Genomic DNA, 14,246 nt, shown 5'->3' with positions numbered 1-14,246 from the left:
AACCTAGGTTTGTCAAGAACAGATCATGCTGGACAAAACGTATTGCATTATTTGACAAAGTGATTAAATTAGTGGACCAGCGCAATGCTATGGACATAGTATATTTGGACTCCAGTTAGGCAAGAGAAATCAAACACGTGGTATAGAATAGGTGGACTTGGCTCAACAGCAGTAACTGTGAGAGGAATCTGGGTATTCTGGTGAATAACTTCTTAAGCATGAGCCAGCAGTGTGCTGCAGCTGCCAAAAGAACCAATGCAGTTCTAGACTGCATGAACAGAGAGATAGTATCAGGATCATGTAAAGTGTTAGCATTACTTTATACTTCACTAGTAAGACCACATTTGGAAAATCAGGTTTGATACAAAAAAATGTGGAGACTTTAGAAAGAGTGCAGAGAAGAACAACAAAGATGATTAGGAGACTGGAAGATAAACCATATGATATATGATTGCAGGAACTAGGTATATCTAGTCTAATGAAGTGAAGGACTAGAGATGACATGATAGCAGTCTTCCAATATTTGAGGGGGATGTCACAGAAAAGCCTATTCTCCAAAGAACCTGAAGGCAGGACAGGAAGTAATGGATAGAAGATTATCGAAGAGAGATCCAAGAGAGCTCCAACCTAGAATTAAAGAGAAAATTCCTGACAGTGAGAACAATTAATTAGTGGAAAGGCTTGCCTCCAGAATTTGTGGGTGCTCTGTCACTTTTAAGAGAAGATTAGACATCCATTTGTCTGAAATGGTATAGGGTCTCCTGTTTGAACAGGGGTTGGACTAGACAATCTCCAAGATCCCTTCCAACTCTGTTATTCTGTTATTCTGATTCTACATGCATACCACAGTCAAAGGTTCTTCGAATATAGAGGAGATATACTGTATGTTCCTAGTTTACTCATGTGAAACAGATTATTGTATGTTTTTAAAGTACTGAAAAAATTCAAGTGGTCTCCACCAGGAATCTTTTATGGAACCCTAAAGTTCCACAAAACAGATGTTTTGAAAAACTCTTGGCTTGGTCAATTCCTGTCCACATAGGAAATTGTGAAATCATTTCCCAAGTAGCTTAAACTATGAGCACCAGTATTCCTAGTTTTTCATTGACTTATTGTGAATATTATTAATCAATATTTTACAACTGTTTACAACACATTGTTAAATATTTATTACTCCTATTGGAATTACCTATAAATACATGTGTTTTATCAAATTAGGATGAATATATTAAACAATTTCCCTAAAATTAACTATTTCAGACTGATGGTTCCCAGATATCATGTTTCTCCTTAAAATATCCTATTTTTCTTTGTTATTTTATACAGGAAAAAATACATCAAGTAGTATAGTACATCAAGAAGAATACTAGCACTAACTCTGGTTTAATCCTTCTGGAAGAGGAGTACTTAAAATGCTTATAATATAAAGTAATGTGGCATTTTTACTTTCTATAGGCAGAATGAAGACTCATATCTCATAAAGAACTATGTTAGAAAAAAGGTAGCATCTCATGTTCTTTATCCAGAAGTTTTATATATCAGTGCATGGAAAAACATTCAGTCAGTTGAACTTGTGAGGCTATCCAGAAACTTTAAATTTGCTGCATTATAAACTGTCATTAAATCTATAATCATAAACTCTAATTAATTTTATGGGAGCTATCAAAATGAATAGATTGCTTTGTAATTCACATACATGCAGAACAGGTTACAATCATCTGATGCTCCTTTTTCTCAGAGGGTGGTTCAAAGTTTCAGGTTGATATATTTTCTCCTCCCTCCGTCTTGCATCTTGAATATAAACTTTGAGCTCTCTAGAGTCTTTGCCAGTTCTCTTCTCAGACGTTCAAGAAACAGAGAGACAGAAACATGGACCTCCTTTGGGTTGTTACAATTGCTATTTGTTTTATGCCATTTCTTCATCTAGCAGAATCTTCCACTGCTCATTATGACAAGATTTTGACCCACAGTCGAATAAGGGCACGTGATCAAGGGTAAGCATTAAGTTTCACATGGATAAAAATTATTGCACAGTCTTCCAAGTTTTGTTTTTGTGGAGTTTAAACAAAATAATTACTGCATTTTAACTTATTGATAGGCTGAGGCTTGTTAATGTGACTTTCCAGAATACTTTTTTTTTTAGTTTTAAAATTTACATAGCCCTGCTACATAGATGTGATAAGATAAAGTCATTACATATTATTAAAATTATCACTTTTGATAATTTTGAATTGTTTCTTTGGCTTTCTTTTAAACTTTGTTTAAACTATAGCCATGTGGCAAATGTATTGGTTAACAAATGGGTTTTATCAAAATTTTGACACAAGAAATTCAGAATGAAATGCATTTAATTAAATAATTTATTAAATACATATATGTTTTTTTGTGTATGTTTGTGTATCTCTAGTTACAATATATACTATATTCACATACTTTGCAAAAATGAACACTATGAGGGATTAAATAGCAAATGCATTTTTATATAAAATAAAGATTTTAATTTATTACAATACTGTTTGAAATTACTAAAAAGGAATAATATTATGGAATGTATTCAACTTATAGAGAAAATTATTTTTTCAGATTAAAATAATTCATTTTATTCAAAATATGTTTGTGTTTAGTTGTGGAATTATTTATTTTGATCTGATTTTATTTCAAACATGGACAATCAAATCAACCAACTGAATTACATAATATAGATATTTCCAGTGGCTAAAATGGGAAGCAAAATATTAACTATTCTCCTATAATTTTACTTTTATTATTTAAAACATTTATATACAAGTGAAGGTGAATATATGTGTCCCAAAATAATGTTGCAGAATCCAGTCTGGGTCAGACAAAAACCTCTGGTCCCGGTGACTGACCCAGATTGGATCCAGCGACATTTATATACCTGCCCATCTTATATCAAACTCTAACAGTAATCACAAGTTCACCTGCTGTCGAGTTGATACACATTCATGTTACCAAACTATCATTTCTGCAGAAAAAAAGCTGTATCCATTTTTATTAAATACTTATGAGTATAATAAGGACAAAGTGGACTTCCATCTTCAGATTTCACAGAATCATAGAGCTGGAAGGGACCTAGAAACCTCCAGCGATGGAGTACCACAACTTATGGAAGCAAGCACATGCATACATAATGGACATGACTAGTTCCCTTAACTATTCATCATATAGTTTAGCCTCCAGACCATCTTTATTGCTCTTTTCTGCATTCATTCTAGGGTCACAGCATCTGTTTTATATTGTGGCGACCAGAACTGGACACAGTATTCCAAGTGTGGCAGTACTGGTGCAGTATGGAATATTGTGATATTGATGCTATCCCTTTATTGAAGCAGCCTGGGACTACATTGGCTTTTTTGGCAGCTGCAACATATTGGTGGCTGATACATAAGTGGTGGTCCATTAGGACATCTCAATCCCTCTCATAGTTACTGATGTTACTGAGCCATAAAATTAGGTCTCAATAATTCACTTCAGGCTATACTGTGGATGATTCCTTGTTCCTAATCAAATCCAGGTGTGAATTACTTCATTGCTGGTTTCAGAACAGAACTACAGAAGTACAGGCCCATTTTAACTGAAAACAAACAAAACCCAAAAACAAACAAAACAAACAGAACCTGTGGATGGTAACAATTGTTGAGTCAAGAATGAGAACAAGATTTTAGCTCTTGAATAGGTAATGGAACGTCACTGCCACAACTACATATATGTATGAAAGCTTAAGAGGCAATTCTCTAAGTAGATGGATTGCACAATAAAGGCAAGATGATTTTGCATTGTAATAGTATCTAGCCTTTTTTTTTCTTCTGTTCAATTGTGTCTGATTTTTGAAGACTGCCTGGACAAGTCCCTATAGTTTTCTTGGCAAGGATTTTCAGAAATGTCTGCCATTGCCTGCTTTCTAGATCTAGCCTTACATACCTATGAAATAGTAATTATTGGTCTCCAGCCTTTAGTCATTTAGGTATGAGAAAACAAGAATATAAGAGAAACAACTTCAGAATGACAACAGAACAGGACAACAGAAAAGAGTGTGATAATTCCAGCAAGTAACCAAACATGTCTTTATCAAAGTCCCCAAAGGCATTTTCTATGGACTTCTTATTTAAATTTTTATTATATGGAATCAGAGTAAATAATTCTTAAATAAAACAGGGAGGCACCTGCAGGATTGGAGGCTTTCATAAAAATGATGAAAGCAGATTGCGCTATGACACAAACTCAGTCTTTTGCATACATGCACAAATAAGAGGGCTGAAACTTGTGGTGTGAAGGTGTAAGTTTGCTATTTGCTCACGGTTCAGTAAATTCCTTTGCTCCAGGCTCTGAGATATCAGAAATTTTGCATTGCCCTCACTTGCTGGGCTCGATTCATACTCAGGTTACTAGGCCAGACGTCATACTGCTTTACAGTTTTCTTGTAAGACAAATCAAAAGGGAAGTGTCATGTCTTCCATGCATAAATTGGCTGGAAATAAAAGGTGCCTTAAACAATTATGTCTGAATCAATCAATCAGAATAGAGCTGGAAGGGACCTTGGAGGTTTTTTACTCAGCCTAGTAAATTGCTATCATCATTTAACAATTGGGTGTGTGAATATGAAACCTGAAAAATGGACAGGTGATGATAATATTATGATAAGCATATTTGTGCTATGGTTAGAAGGATATTCTGACGAGCACAAATTTATTCCTTGCCCTCAGTGGAAGTTGTTTAATGTTGTTTTGAAATGTTTGGTCTTTTTTCTATTCTCCCAAGTCAATTTCTGCCATGTACCTGATTTAGCTGCTTCAGTAATGATATTGTTGGTGATGTAGTCCAGGATGGGATCTGCTGTGGACCTATTGGCTAGTTTAGGCTGGTATAGGCATGCCTTCTCCCCTCCAGTAGGCCAAATTCATATTAATGGGTCTAGTGATAACCTTTAACACTGTTATTTGACTGTACAGTACAGTACAGTACTTTCACACTTCTGCTTCTACAATATATCTATCAAATATAGTTTATGCCTGGTCTCTGTTTAATATTAATATTAAATATTTTAATATACTTTTATTTGCTTATGTTTTACTGTATTTTAAATTGTACAATGAAGAATAGCCTTTACACTAAGGTCTAGTAGGCACTAGTCTAAGGTTCCAAAGCTTCAAGGGCACCAATGCTGCCCCTCCTTCTGAATCATTCTAAAAATGTAAGTCTTCACATCAGCAGTATAGGGGGCACATCAGTCAGTGTGGCCTAAACTAGAGCCAGCATTAGTACTGTACAATAGTAAAATGATGTATAATTTCCCGAAGATTAAAGAAGTATGATGATGATCTTTATGGATCAACTCAAAAATGTGGAAGATATGGTACCAAGCAGTGAGTTCCCCTGGCTGGGAGATACCAATAAAGCTACAGAGGAAGAACAAAGAGACAATTATAGTAGCAGGAGTATCCATAATGCAGATTGGGTAAATCCTAATGCCCACCCCCCCAGTTATTGACACAGTTCCTAGTGAAAAGAGATCTCTCCACTCTTCAAATTAGAAGTATGGAATATCAATGACTTTAATCTAGGAAAGCTAAACATTGTTAAGAATGAATTGAATAGGCTAAACACTGATATACTAGGCATCAATGAAATTCATTGGACTGGCTATGGCTTATTCAACTCTCATGGTCATATAGTATATTACTCTGACAGTGATACCATCAGAAGAGGAATGGGTTTCATATTGCATAAAAAAGGCAGAACCATAGATAGATTTTGAATAGTGATAGGAAATGGCAATACATATCAACAGAAAACCTCACAACATGACAATTCTGCAAGTTTATACTCCCACTGTCGACTCAGCAGTACGCTGAAATTCAGGAAACTTTGAAACAAACACCAAAGAAAGATATTATTGCAGATTTCAAAGCAAAAATGGGAGATGGAAATGGAAGAAACAGGGATCACAGGCAAGTTTGGCCTTGGTGAACAAAATGAGGCAGGAAAACATCTGATTCGTCTATTCACCCATGATTCAGAAATTTAATGTTGAGAAGATTTTCCTGGCATATACAGTTGAAGTTAAGAACAGATTTGAACTGTTCAACATCACAGAAAGACAATTAGATGAGCTATGGGAGGAAATAAAAACAACTAGTAGCTCAAAAATATATACAAGAAACCAATGAACTTGACCAAATGGATATCAGAAGCTACAATAGAGACTGCAGAAGGGACAAGGAAAGCAAAAGCCATTGGTGGCAGAGAAGAAATGAGAAGACTAAATACAAAATTCCAGAGAGAGGCAAGAAAAATATAAAGCAAAGTACTGGGCTGAGCAATGTAAGAAACTGGAGGAAGGCGCCATGAGAGGTCATAAAAGAGACTTTTTCCACTTATGTAAAGGCCAGAAACCCCTTTATGGCAAGAAAGGCTGTGGTCAGAAGACATGAAGGACAGGAACTGCATGACCAACAAGCAATCAGAGAAAGCTGGCAGGAATATGCAGAACAACTTTACACAAAGAAAAAACAAAGCCAAGCCATAAGAGGAGAAACTGATCTACCAAAAATGGAACCTGGTATCCTGGAGGAGAAAGTAGTGTGGGCACTCAACCAGTTGACTAACCCCAAAGCCCCAGGAGTTGATGGAATTCCTGCAGAATTGCTGAGACCACTGCCAACAAAAGCACTAACAGCGCTTTGCCAAACTATGTGGAAGTCTGGTCAGTGCCCAAAATAATGGAAAAAGTTGATATTTATTCCAAAGAAAGGTGATATGAAAAACTGTTCCAATCACTGAATCGTAGCCTTGATACCACACGTGAGTAAAATTCTCTCAAAGATAATCCAGCAATGTTTGAATCCAACTGCCAACAGAAAACTGCCTGATCTACAAGCCGGGTTTCAGAAAGGGAGAGGAATATGTGATCATATTGCCAATCTGCGTTGGAAGAGGGGAAAAACAAAGGAATATCCAAAATACTTCTACATGTGCTTTCTTCGACTGTGTTGACTATGAGAAGTCCTGGAACTGCCTCAAAGAACTGGGTATATCACTAGACCACATCCAGCTCATTCAGTCATTGTACTCTGATAAGGCAGCCACTGTAAGAATGGAATATGGAGACACAGAATGGTTCAGTGAAAGGCATTCAGTGAGGTTGCATCCTGTTACCTGTAGTATTCAACATGTACACAGAAATAGTTATGAGAAATGTGTATTTGGAGGAATCTATCATTGCTTGCTAGTCACCTTTGCTGTCCAAGGAATATGCAGGAGCTTCCTCCAGCACCACACCCCAAATGAGTTGATTTTTCTTCCTGTCTTGCTTTTTTACGGTTCTACTTTCACAGCCATAAAGGCAATATATAAATATTTTAAGTAAGTAAACATTTACACTGGAAAGGATTTTTTGCATAGGCCTTTTTCTTTTTCTTCAGGCCAAATGTCTGTGCTCTCCAGCAAGTTATGGGAACCAATAAGAAATATTTCAGCACGTGCAGGAACTGGTACCAGGGAGCCATCTGTGGAAAGAAAGCGTAAGTTCTGCTCAAGACTATTAACTATAATTATAGTAATACTTTATAATTTTATTTATTAATTTTGTGTGGATTACTTATAGCAGGGGTGTCAAACTGCCGGCACACGGGACGGATGTGTTATCCAGAAGCTGCGCCCACCCCATTGTCGGCAATGGCAAAACAGTCCCGATACGTTGCACGATGTCATGTGATTTCGCAAGTTTGACATGTCTGACTTATAGTGTCTGTGTAGCATAGCCAGCTCGATTTTTATGGTTCTATTTAAATGGAAATAAATATACAGATAGCCCTTGTATCTACAGATTGCCACTCATTATGGCAATGCTGAGAGGTATTTTTGATGGGGCCTTGTAGCTGTGACCATTGCAGTGTCCTTGTAGTCACCTGGTTGCAATTGGGGTATTTGTTAATTCTGTCAGCTTCCCCATTGATTTTGTTTGTTGGAAAGTCACATGATGTTGCACCTTATGAGTGCATTCCCAGTCTCAATTCCTGTCAGTAAACAAGGACTACCTGCATATATATTTCAGAGAGCAAATTTTATAGATTAATCTTACTAGAATGATATAAAAGCTCTATCTAGGATATGGGAACCTAGAATTCCTTGAGTTGTACTACATTCATATATTGAAAACAGTATTTGTTTTGAACTTATAAAGACTGTAATAAAGACTGGCTTGTTTTGATTGTTGCTATAAATGCTTAGAACTGCAATAAAAACCTGTCGCTTCCATTTCTGTTACTGCAAAATAGAATTGAAATTGGATAAATGACTTGCAGGAGGATGACTGCTGGAGTTTAGGAGGTTCTTTTGTTTAAGGATATGGTCCTGAACAGAATCAGAGTACTGAAGGACTACTGAGCAATTAAGTAATGCGATGACCTATTTTGAGGGCAAAATATTATTTAATAAATGGTAAACTAAGGATCTGTTAGTACTGCAAACTAGTTTTGCTTTAATTCTTAGAGAGCTTCCCTATAGCAAATGAAATACAAAATATAAATTGTTGGAATTTCAGATACAGGGTTTTCAGTAAAGATTAATTATCCTCCTTCTGGAAATCCAGGACCCCCTTTTTAACTGCTTTAACTTTACTCTGTGTATCACTCTTGTTCCTGGCTTTTACTCCGATTACAGACTTTTAATGCATTTGTTCTTATTGTTGCTTTAATATGGTTTTTGTATTGTGCATTTTGTTTTTATATATTTTTACATATTCTATATATTTTATATATTCTATATAATTCCTCTAATCCACTTCAAATGTGTTTAGATTAAAAGTGATACTAAATAAATATTAAGACTTAGGAAGATAAAATAATCTTGTATTGGTACTCTTCAGAACGGTTTTATATGAATGCTGCCCTGGCTATATGAAAATGGAAGGAGAACGAGGATGTCCTGCAGGTATTATCATGGAATTATTTAATCAACCCATTTTTTTTATTTTTACATTTGTGTCCACCATAATTAATTTGACAAATTTAAAACATCTACAGAAAAAAAGACTGCCTTGAAAAAATTAGAAGATGCCCTTGAACAGAACTATTTTTTTTCCTTTAATGAACCAGACGATCATTCCAACCTGAACCATACAGAGACGCTGTTCCAGGGTACAGGTGTTGCCACCAACAAACAGCTTCATTGCTTCAGGGCAATTCATGTTGGACTAGGCAACCTTGTAGGTGCAGAAGTGCCAAGCCATCTATGTAAAAAAATATTTAAATTGTAACTGGAAGCTAATCAGTGCAGGGCCTGTAGTGCGTTCTCAATGATGGAAACTAGCTGCAGTAAGAGAGGCTGTTTCATTTTGGACTAATTGCAGATTTTAAGCATTTTTGAAATATCCTGTATGAAATGTATTGCAGTAGACTAAACTGGTGATAATTAGTACATGAATTACCTAGGCCTAGGGCATCTTGTGCTAAGTAGGATCATAATGGGTGCCAATGCTGGGCCAAAGCCTTTTTAGCCAGCAGAAACCATAAATTCAAAAGATTCCCAGATCATGAATCTATTCTTTCAAGGGTATTGCTTGCTTGTCCAGAGATAATATTGCTGTGGATGGTGAGCTTTGATGTACAAACTGTACTTGAATCTTGTCAGAGTTCAGTTCTACTTCTTTTATCCTATCCAAATCCTGACAGTTTCAAGACACTGTGATAAGGCATTAATGACATCTCCCCGACAACCTGAAATGTTGATTTAAAGTTGGGTATTCTTGGCAAATTGGTGATATTATTCTGTTGGATCATTCAGCAGTTTATGGACATCATAAAAAGGAAGTTTGATTATCCTCTGCCATGTGCAAGTTGGACCAGGATAAGAATAGATCAAGCTTGCACACAGCAGAGGATAATGTAAAAGAATGCCCTTTCTACTTCTTTGGATTTCACATGCCAGAAGAAATCCCAGGTTACTCAAATCATTGATCAACACAAAAGATCCCAAGGAACTTTATTTGCATTAAAATCTGGGCATTAAAACAGGAAGCACTTCAATACTTCAGCAAATTCCATTAATAATTTACTAAATAAAGAGCAACTAATTTAGAAAAGAATTGGATAACTACAAGTTATTTTTCTTTTTCAGTGGCTCCAATAGATCACATATTTGGCACTTTGGGCATTGTAGGAGCTACCTCCACTCAACATTATTCTGAGATGTCGAAACTGAAGGAAGAAATTGAAGGACCTGGCTCTTACACGTTCTTTGCACCAAGCAATGAAGCTTGGAATCTTTTAGATCGTGTAATTATATCAATTTTGATTTTTAAAGAAATGTTTTATACAAAGAAATCCATAGATAAATAAATTATGTCTGAAGAAATGATAACACTCAGCTTTTGTACATATTATTGGAACTATGGTTAAGTTTATACACATATATTCGCAAGCTCATTTACAGCTCTAAATAACTAGTATTTAGCATTGCAGGCATGAGGTAAAATGGCTGGAACAATAACTTAAAGTTGGATTTTCACAGTAGCTTCTAAAATACAACTTCTGGCTTCAGAAAGGCAGACGTTCAAATTCACAGGACCAGGCTGCAGAAATCTGTTTTCTAGTCTATTTTATTGTAATGAAAATGTATTATTGTGACAACCAATCATGTCTTTTCCAGTGTACCATGTAACAAGTAAAATGATGATTATGTTCTCCAGTTGCTGAATCCTATGTTTCTACCTACGGTGAAAGCCCTGAGATCATATAGGGAGAGTCCACAATCCTCTCTCAGGTTGTCGTTAAATCTTAGAAAATGGAATTAATGCTGAAATGGAGAGAATGCTCATTAAAGGCTTATTTTGCCTGGTTTTAGGCTTTTCCAATTACCCAGTGCTGATGGAATTAACTGAATACGAGAAGCTAGGTGTAGACTAAATTGAAGAGGACAAAGCTTAAGAAACTGAACAGTTTTTGACAGTGAAATAATAATGATATGAAGGACACTGTTGAGTTGGCAAGTATTATGGCAGGTTGATCTAAGAAAACCTTTGCTAATGAGATAGGGAGGAATAGAAAAGGTTGGGGTGGATATAATTAAACTTTTTCTGAAGAAAAAGATGGAAAAAAGGGGGATATGAAAAAATATAAAGATTACCAAGAAAATGAGCTGTAAGAAGAGCATACTTAGTAGAAGAAGTAGGAAACTGAAATAGTCATTAGGCAGCAGTAGCATGTTTGTCTCGTTGCCTGCTTTGTACTTAATTGTGAGATATCCAGAAAATCAGCGCCATAGGCTGGAGCAGAAAGTTGAAGCTATCCTGGAAGAAGGAAATGTTTAGCTACTTGTTACTGTTGCCAAGTAGTGGCTATGTCAATGAAATCACTAGTAGGCTGGTAAGTCACAAGATTCAGAAAGTAGTCAAAAATACCTCACTAGCTAACTGAAATAATATTAATGGAATATCTACCTGAATTCAACCCCCCTGCCTCCAGGAAATCTACAATGGTCTGATTGAGAATGTAAACATCGAACTGTATAATGCTCTGCACAATCATATGGTAAACAAACGGATGTTGACAAAGGACTTTCGGAATGGCATGACTCTGGTGTCTATGTACAACAATCAAAAACTGCATATAAATCACTATCCCAATGGGGTAAGCTTATTTGTATAACATAAGGGGGCAATAGGATGTGGCTTACATCATAAATTTTAGAAAGAGATTTAAGATTCAGTGTTCTAGTTTAATTTTCCCTTGAAATTCATATGAGTAATTTGTTCATATAAGATAGTTATGTCATGTATTATTATGTTAATGATTTTCAAAAAATAGAAAACAATATACAAAATAATAAAAAATAACAATATTTTAAAACTCCAGTGTACTTAAAATATGTAAAAATGGTGTCCAAAGAACTTTATTTGAGGGCACTCCTATTGATATTAGTTGTCCCATGGACAAGGTGTTGATGCACTTCAAATGTGGGTAATCTCTCATTGATCTTAATTAATTTACCCATCCTATTAGAATCCTTAGATTAGTACTCAGACCAACAATCTATATGAAAGTAGTTCAGTAATCATGATTGCTATCACTTTTTCAGTCACACAAAATGAAGTGCAACTTAAAGGGCTCCGTTGCAAAATATGTTCCAGCTAATATTGTTCCCTGAACTTTTAAAAACAAGCAGCACACGTTTCATAAGCAAGTTATAAAATTAATTAAAAGAAAAGACTGTGTAAAGCTTGTTTGGTAAAAGTTGGGAAGCCAAATTTATAACAAATGTTAATTCATGCTATTCTTCCAATTTAGGTTGTGACTGTTAATTGTGCCAGAATCATCCATGGCAACCAAATTGCTACAAATGGTGTTGTTCATGTAATTGATCGTGTGTTAACTCCAGTTGGCAATACTATTCAAGACTTCATTGAATCTGAAGATGATCTCTCCTCTCTCAGAGTAAGCTTTTATTTAATCTCATTTTCTTTGAACCTAGTCTTTTAAAATATTTGGTATCCCTATATATAACTAAAAATCAAACTAAATTGCATGTAATGGAAGTAGATAGTACAGTAAAATACTATTTTAAAAATAAAAGTAGTTTGGTTGGTAATTATTCCTCCCACCCAGATCTATTATTAGACCAGTGATAGAAAAAGCTATTTGGAAAATTATTGATTTTCCAGAATTAGTAGTATCAAAAGATATTGCAAATAAAATAAAATCTTCCCACTGACAAATCTGAACCCTCACCCCTTCTTGAGCTGCAGAGGCTACATTTTGATAATTGGAAATGCAAATGTGGTGCCATATTTGTATCCTACTCTAGAAGCATTATATGCTCCTGCTCCATCTACTAGGTAAAAAGCCCTTTAAACAGAGCTGAGGCAATGAGTTATTTGACAATTTGCACAGCTGCCTAATGAATGGAGCTTAGCCTAACCTTGCTTGTGTTGTGACTGTTGCACCCCCAGTGGATGCCAACCTCCCAATGGTGGCTGCGGCATCCCAGTTGCTGCAGGCCCCCAGTGGTTGCTGCACATTCAGGGGTTGTTGCCACCCCCACTGCTGCTGCACTCCCAACGGCTGCTGACCTCCTGGTGGCAGCTTCTGTGGCATCCCCAGTTGCTGCAGGCCTCCCAGCAGTGCCGGCAGCGGTTACTGCGGCACCCCCAATTGCTGCAGGCCCCCCAGTGGCTGCTGCAGATTCAGAGGTTGCTGCCAGCCCCACTGTTGCTGCGCCCCCACAGCCCGTTGCACCACGGCTGCGGTGCTCTCACCTGTTGCTGCCTGGCCAACAGATTGCGCAGCTGTTGCATTATATCATGTTGAACACTCACATCTGAGTCTTCCCCCTGCATAGGCTTTGGGCTTTGGTGGTGCCGACGGTGGAGCTCTGGGCTGTGTGACTGATGGTAGTGACGATCAGGGCTTTCACGGTACCTGTGGCAATCTGGCCTTCTAGAGGAGCAATGATGTCTTGGGCCTCCACGTTCAGAGTGGCGGGTGGGACTGTCCCTCATTGCAGGGCTGGAGGTTAATGGGCTTCAAAGATGGGGAAGCCACTTGTGTTCCATAGGCAGGGCTGGGGCTTCTTTTAGGCATGGATTGGTGTGTGCTCCACCGATCATCATGATTACTTGCATGGGAAGAGTGAGAGGGTTGCTCCCCACTCTTCATCTCTAGCCCCTTGAACCTCTCCACCAATTTCTCCACCAACTGGCTACAGGCTGCGGACAGGTACTTCCACTCTCCGGAGTCCTCAGTAGTTGTCGATTTCCTGATTCTCCAGCGGCCCGAGGAATGCGATTCTTGAGATGTTCCCTCTTGCAAATCCACTTTCGTCACTTTCAAAGAACTTGCTTTCGGCAGTGTTAAGTCCTGGGAATAATGGCGCTTGAGACGAAGCATCTCCAACAAGTCTTTATTGTTTGCTCCATTCTACGAACAACCAGAGCAGAGGCACGCAGGCCTCTATTTATACCCTCTGATCCCCGGGCAAGTTCCACCAATCATGAGGCGGGCTTTTCCCGCCTTGCGCATGCGCACAAGGTCGGCGCCGCTCAGTCTGGTCCCGGGCAGCTTCTGCAAATGCCCGGGACTCTTGCAACGTCCCGAGCCTGCAAGATGCAGGCTCAGGACACAACACCCCTTTCCCCTGGATGAAATAAGATTGCGCCCACATGGACGCCATCCTATAGATGGTAATATAATTAAATAATGAAATAAGGTTACACAATGTATAAGGTGTGG

At 37.4% G+C, this 14,246-nt stretch overlaps 1 protein-coding gene across 1 annotated transcript in view; it reads left to right on the top strand.

Moving 5' to 3' along the window:
* Nucleotides 1–1,835: 1,835 nt before the first annotated feature.
* POSTN (periostin) overlaps nucleotides 1,836–14,246 on the top strand; it is a gene marked incomplete in the record, with an annotated part of 124,634 nt that continues 112,223 nt past the window's right edge. Inside the window, 6 exon segments of the mRNA XM_015822188.1 lie at nucleotides 1,836–1,994; nucleotides 7,443–7,541; nucleotides 8,888–8,952; nucleotides 10,138–10,295; nucleotides 11,484–11,648; nucleotides 12,306–12,452. Of these exon segments, the coding sequence (XP_015677674.1) occupies nucleotides 1,870–1,994; nucleotides 7,443–7,541; nucleotides 8,888–8,952; nucleotides 10,138–10,295; nucleotides 11,484–11,648; nucleotides 12,306–12,452 (759 nt within the window).

The sequence above is a fragment of the Protobothrops mucrosquamatus genome, unplaced genomic scaffold (genome assembly GCF_001527695.2).
Source record: "Protobothrops mucrosquamatus isolate PMUCROS unplaced genomic scaffold, P.Mucros_1.0 scaffold1490, whole genome shotgun sequence".
NCBI classification, from domain to species: domain Eukaryota; kingdom Metazoa; phylum Chordata; class Lepidosauria; order Squamata; family Viperidae; genus Protobothrops; species Protobothrops mucrosquamatus.
The sequence above is the reverse complement of the archived record's forward strand: the minus strand, read 5'-3'. Positions and strand labels throughout refer to the sequence as shown.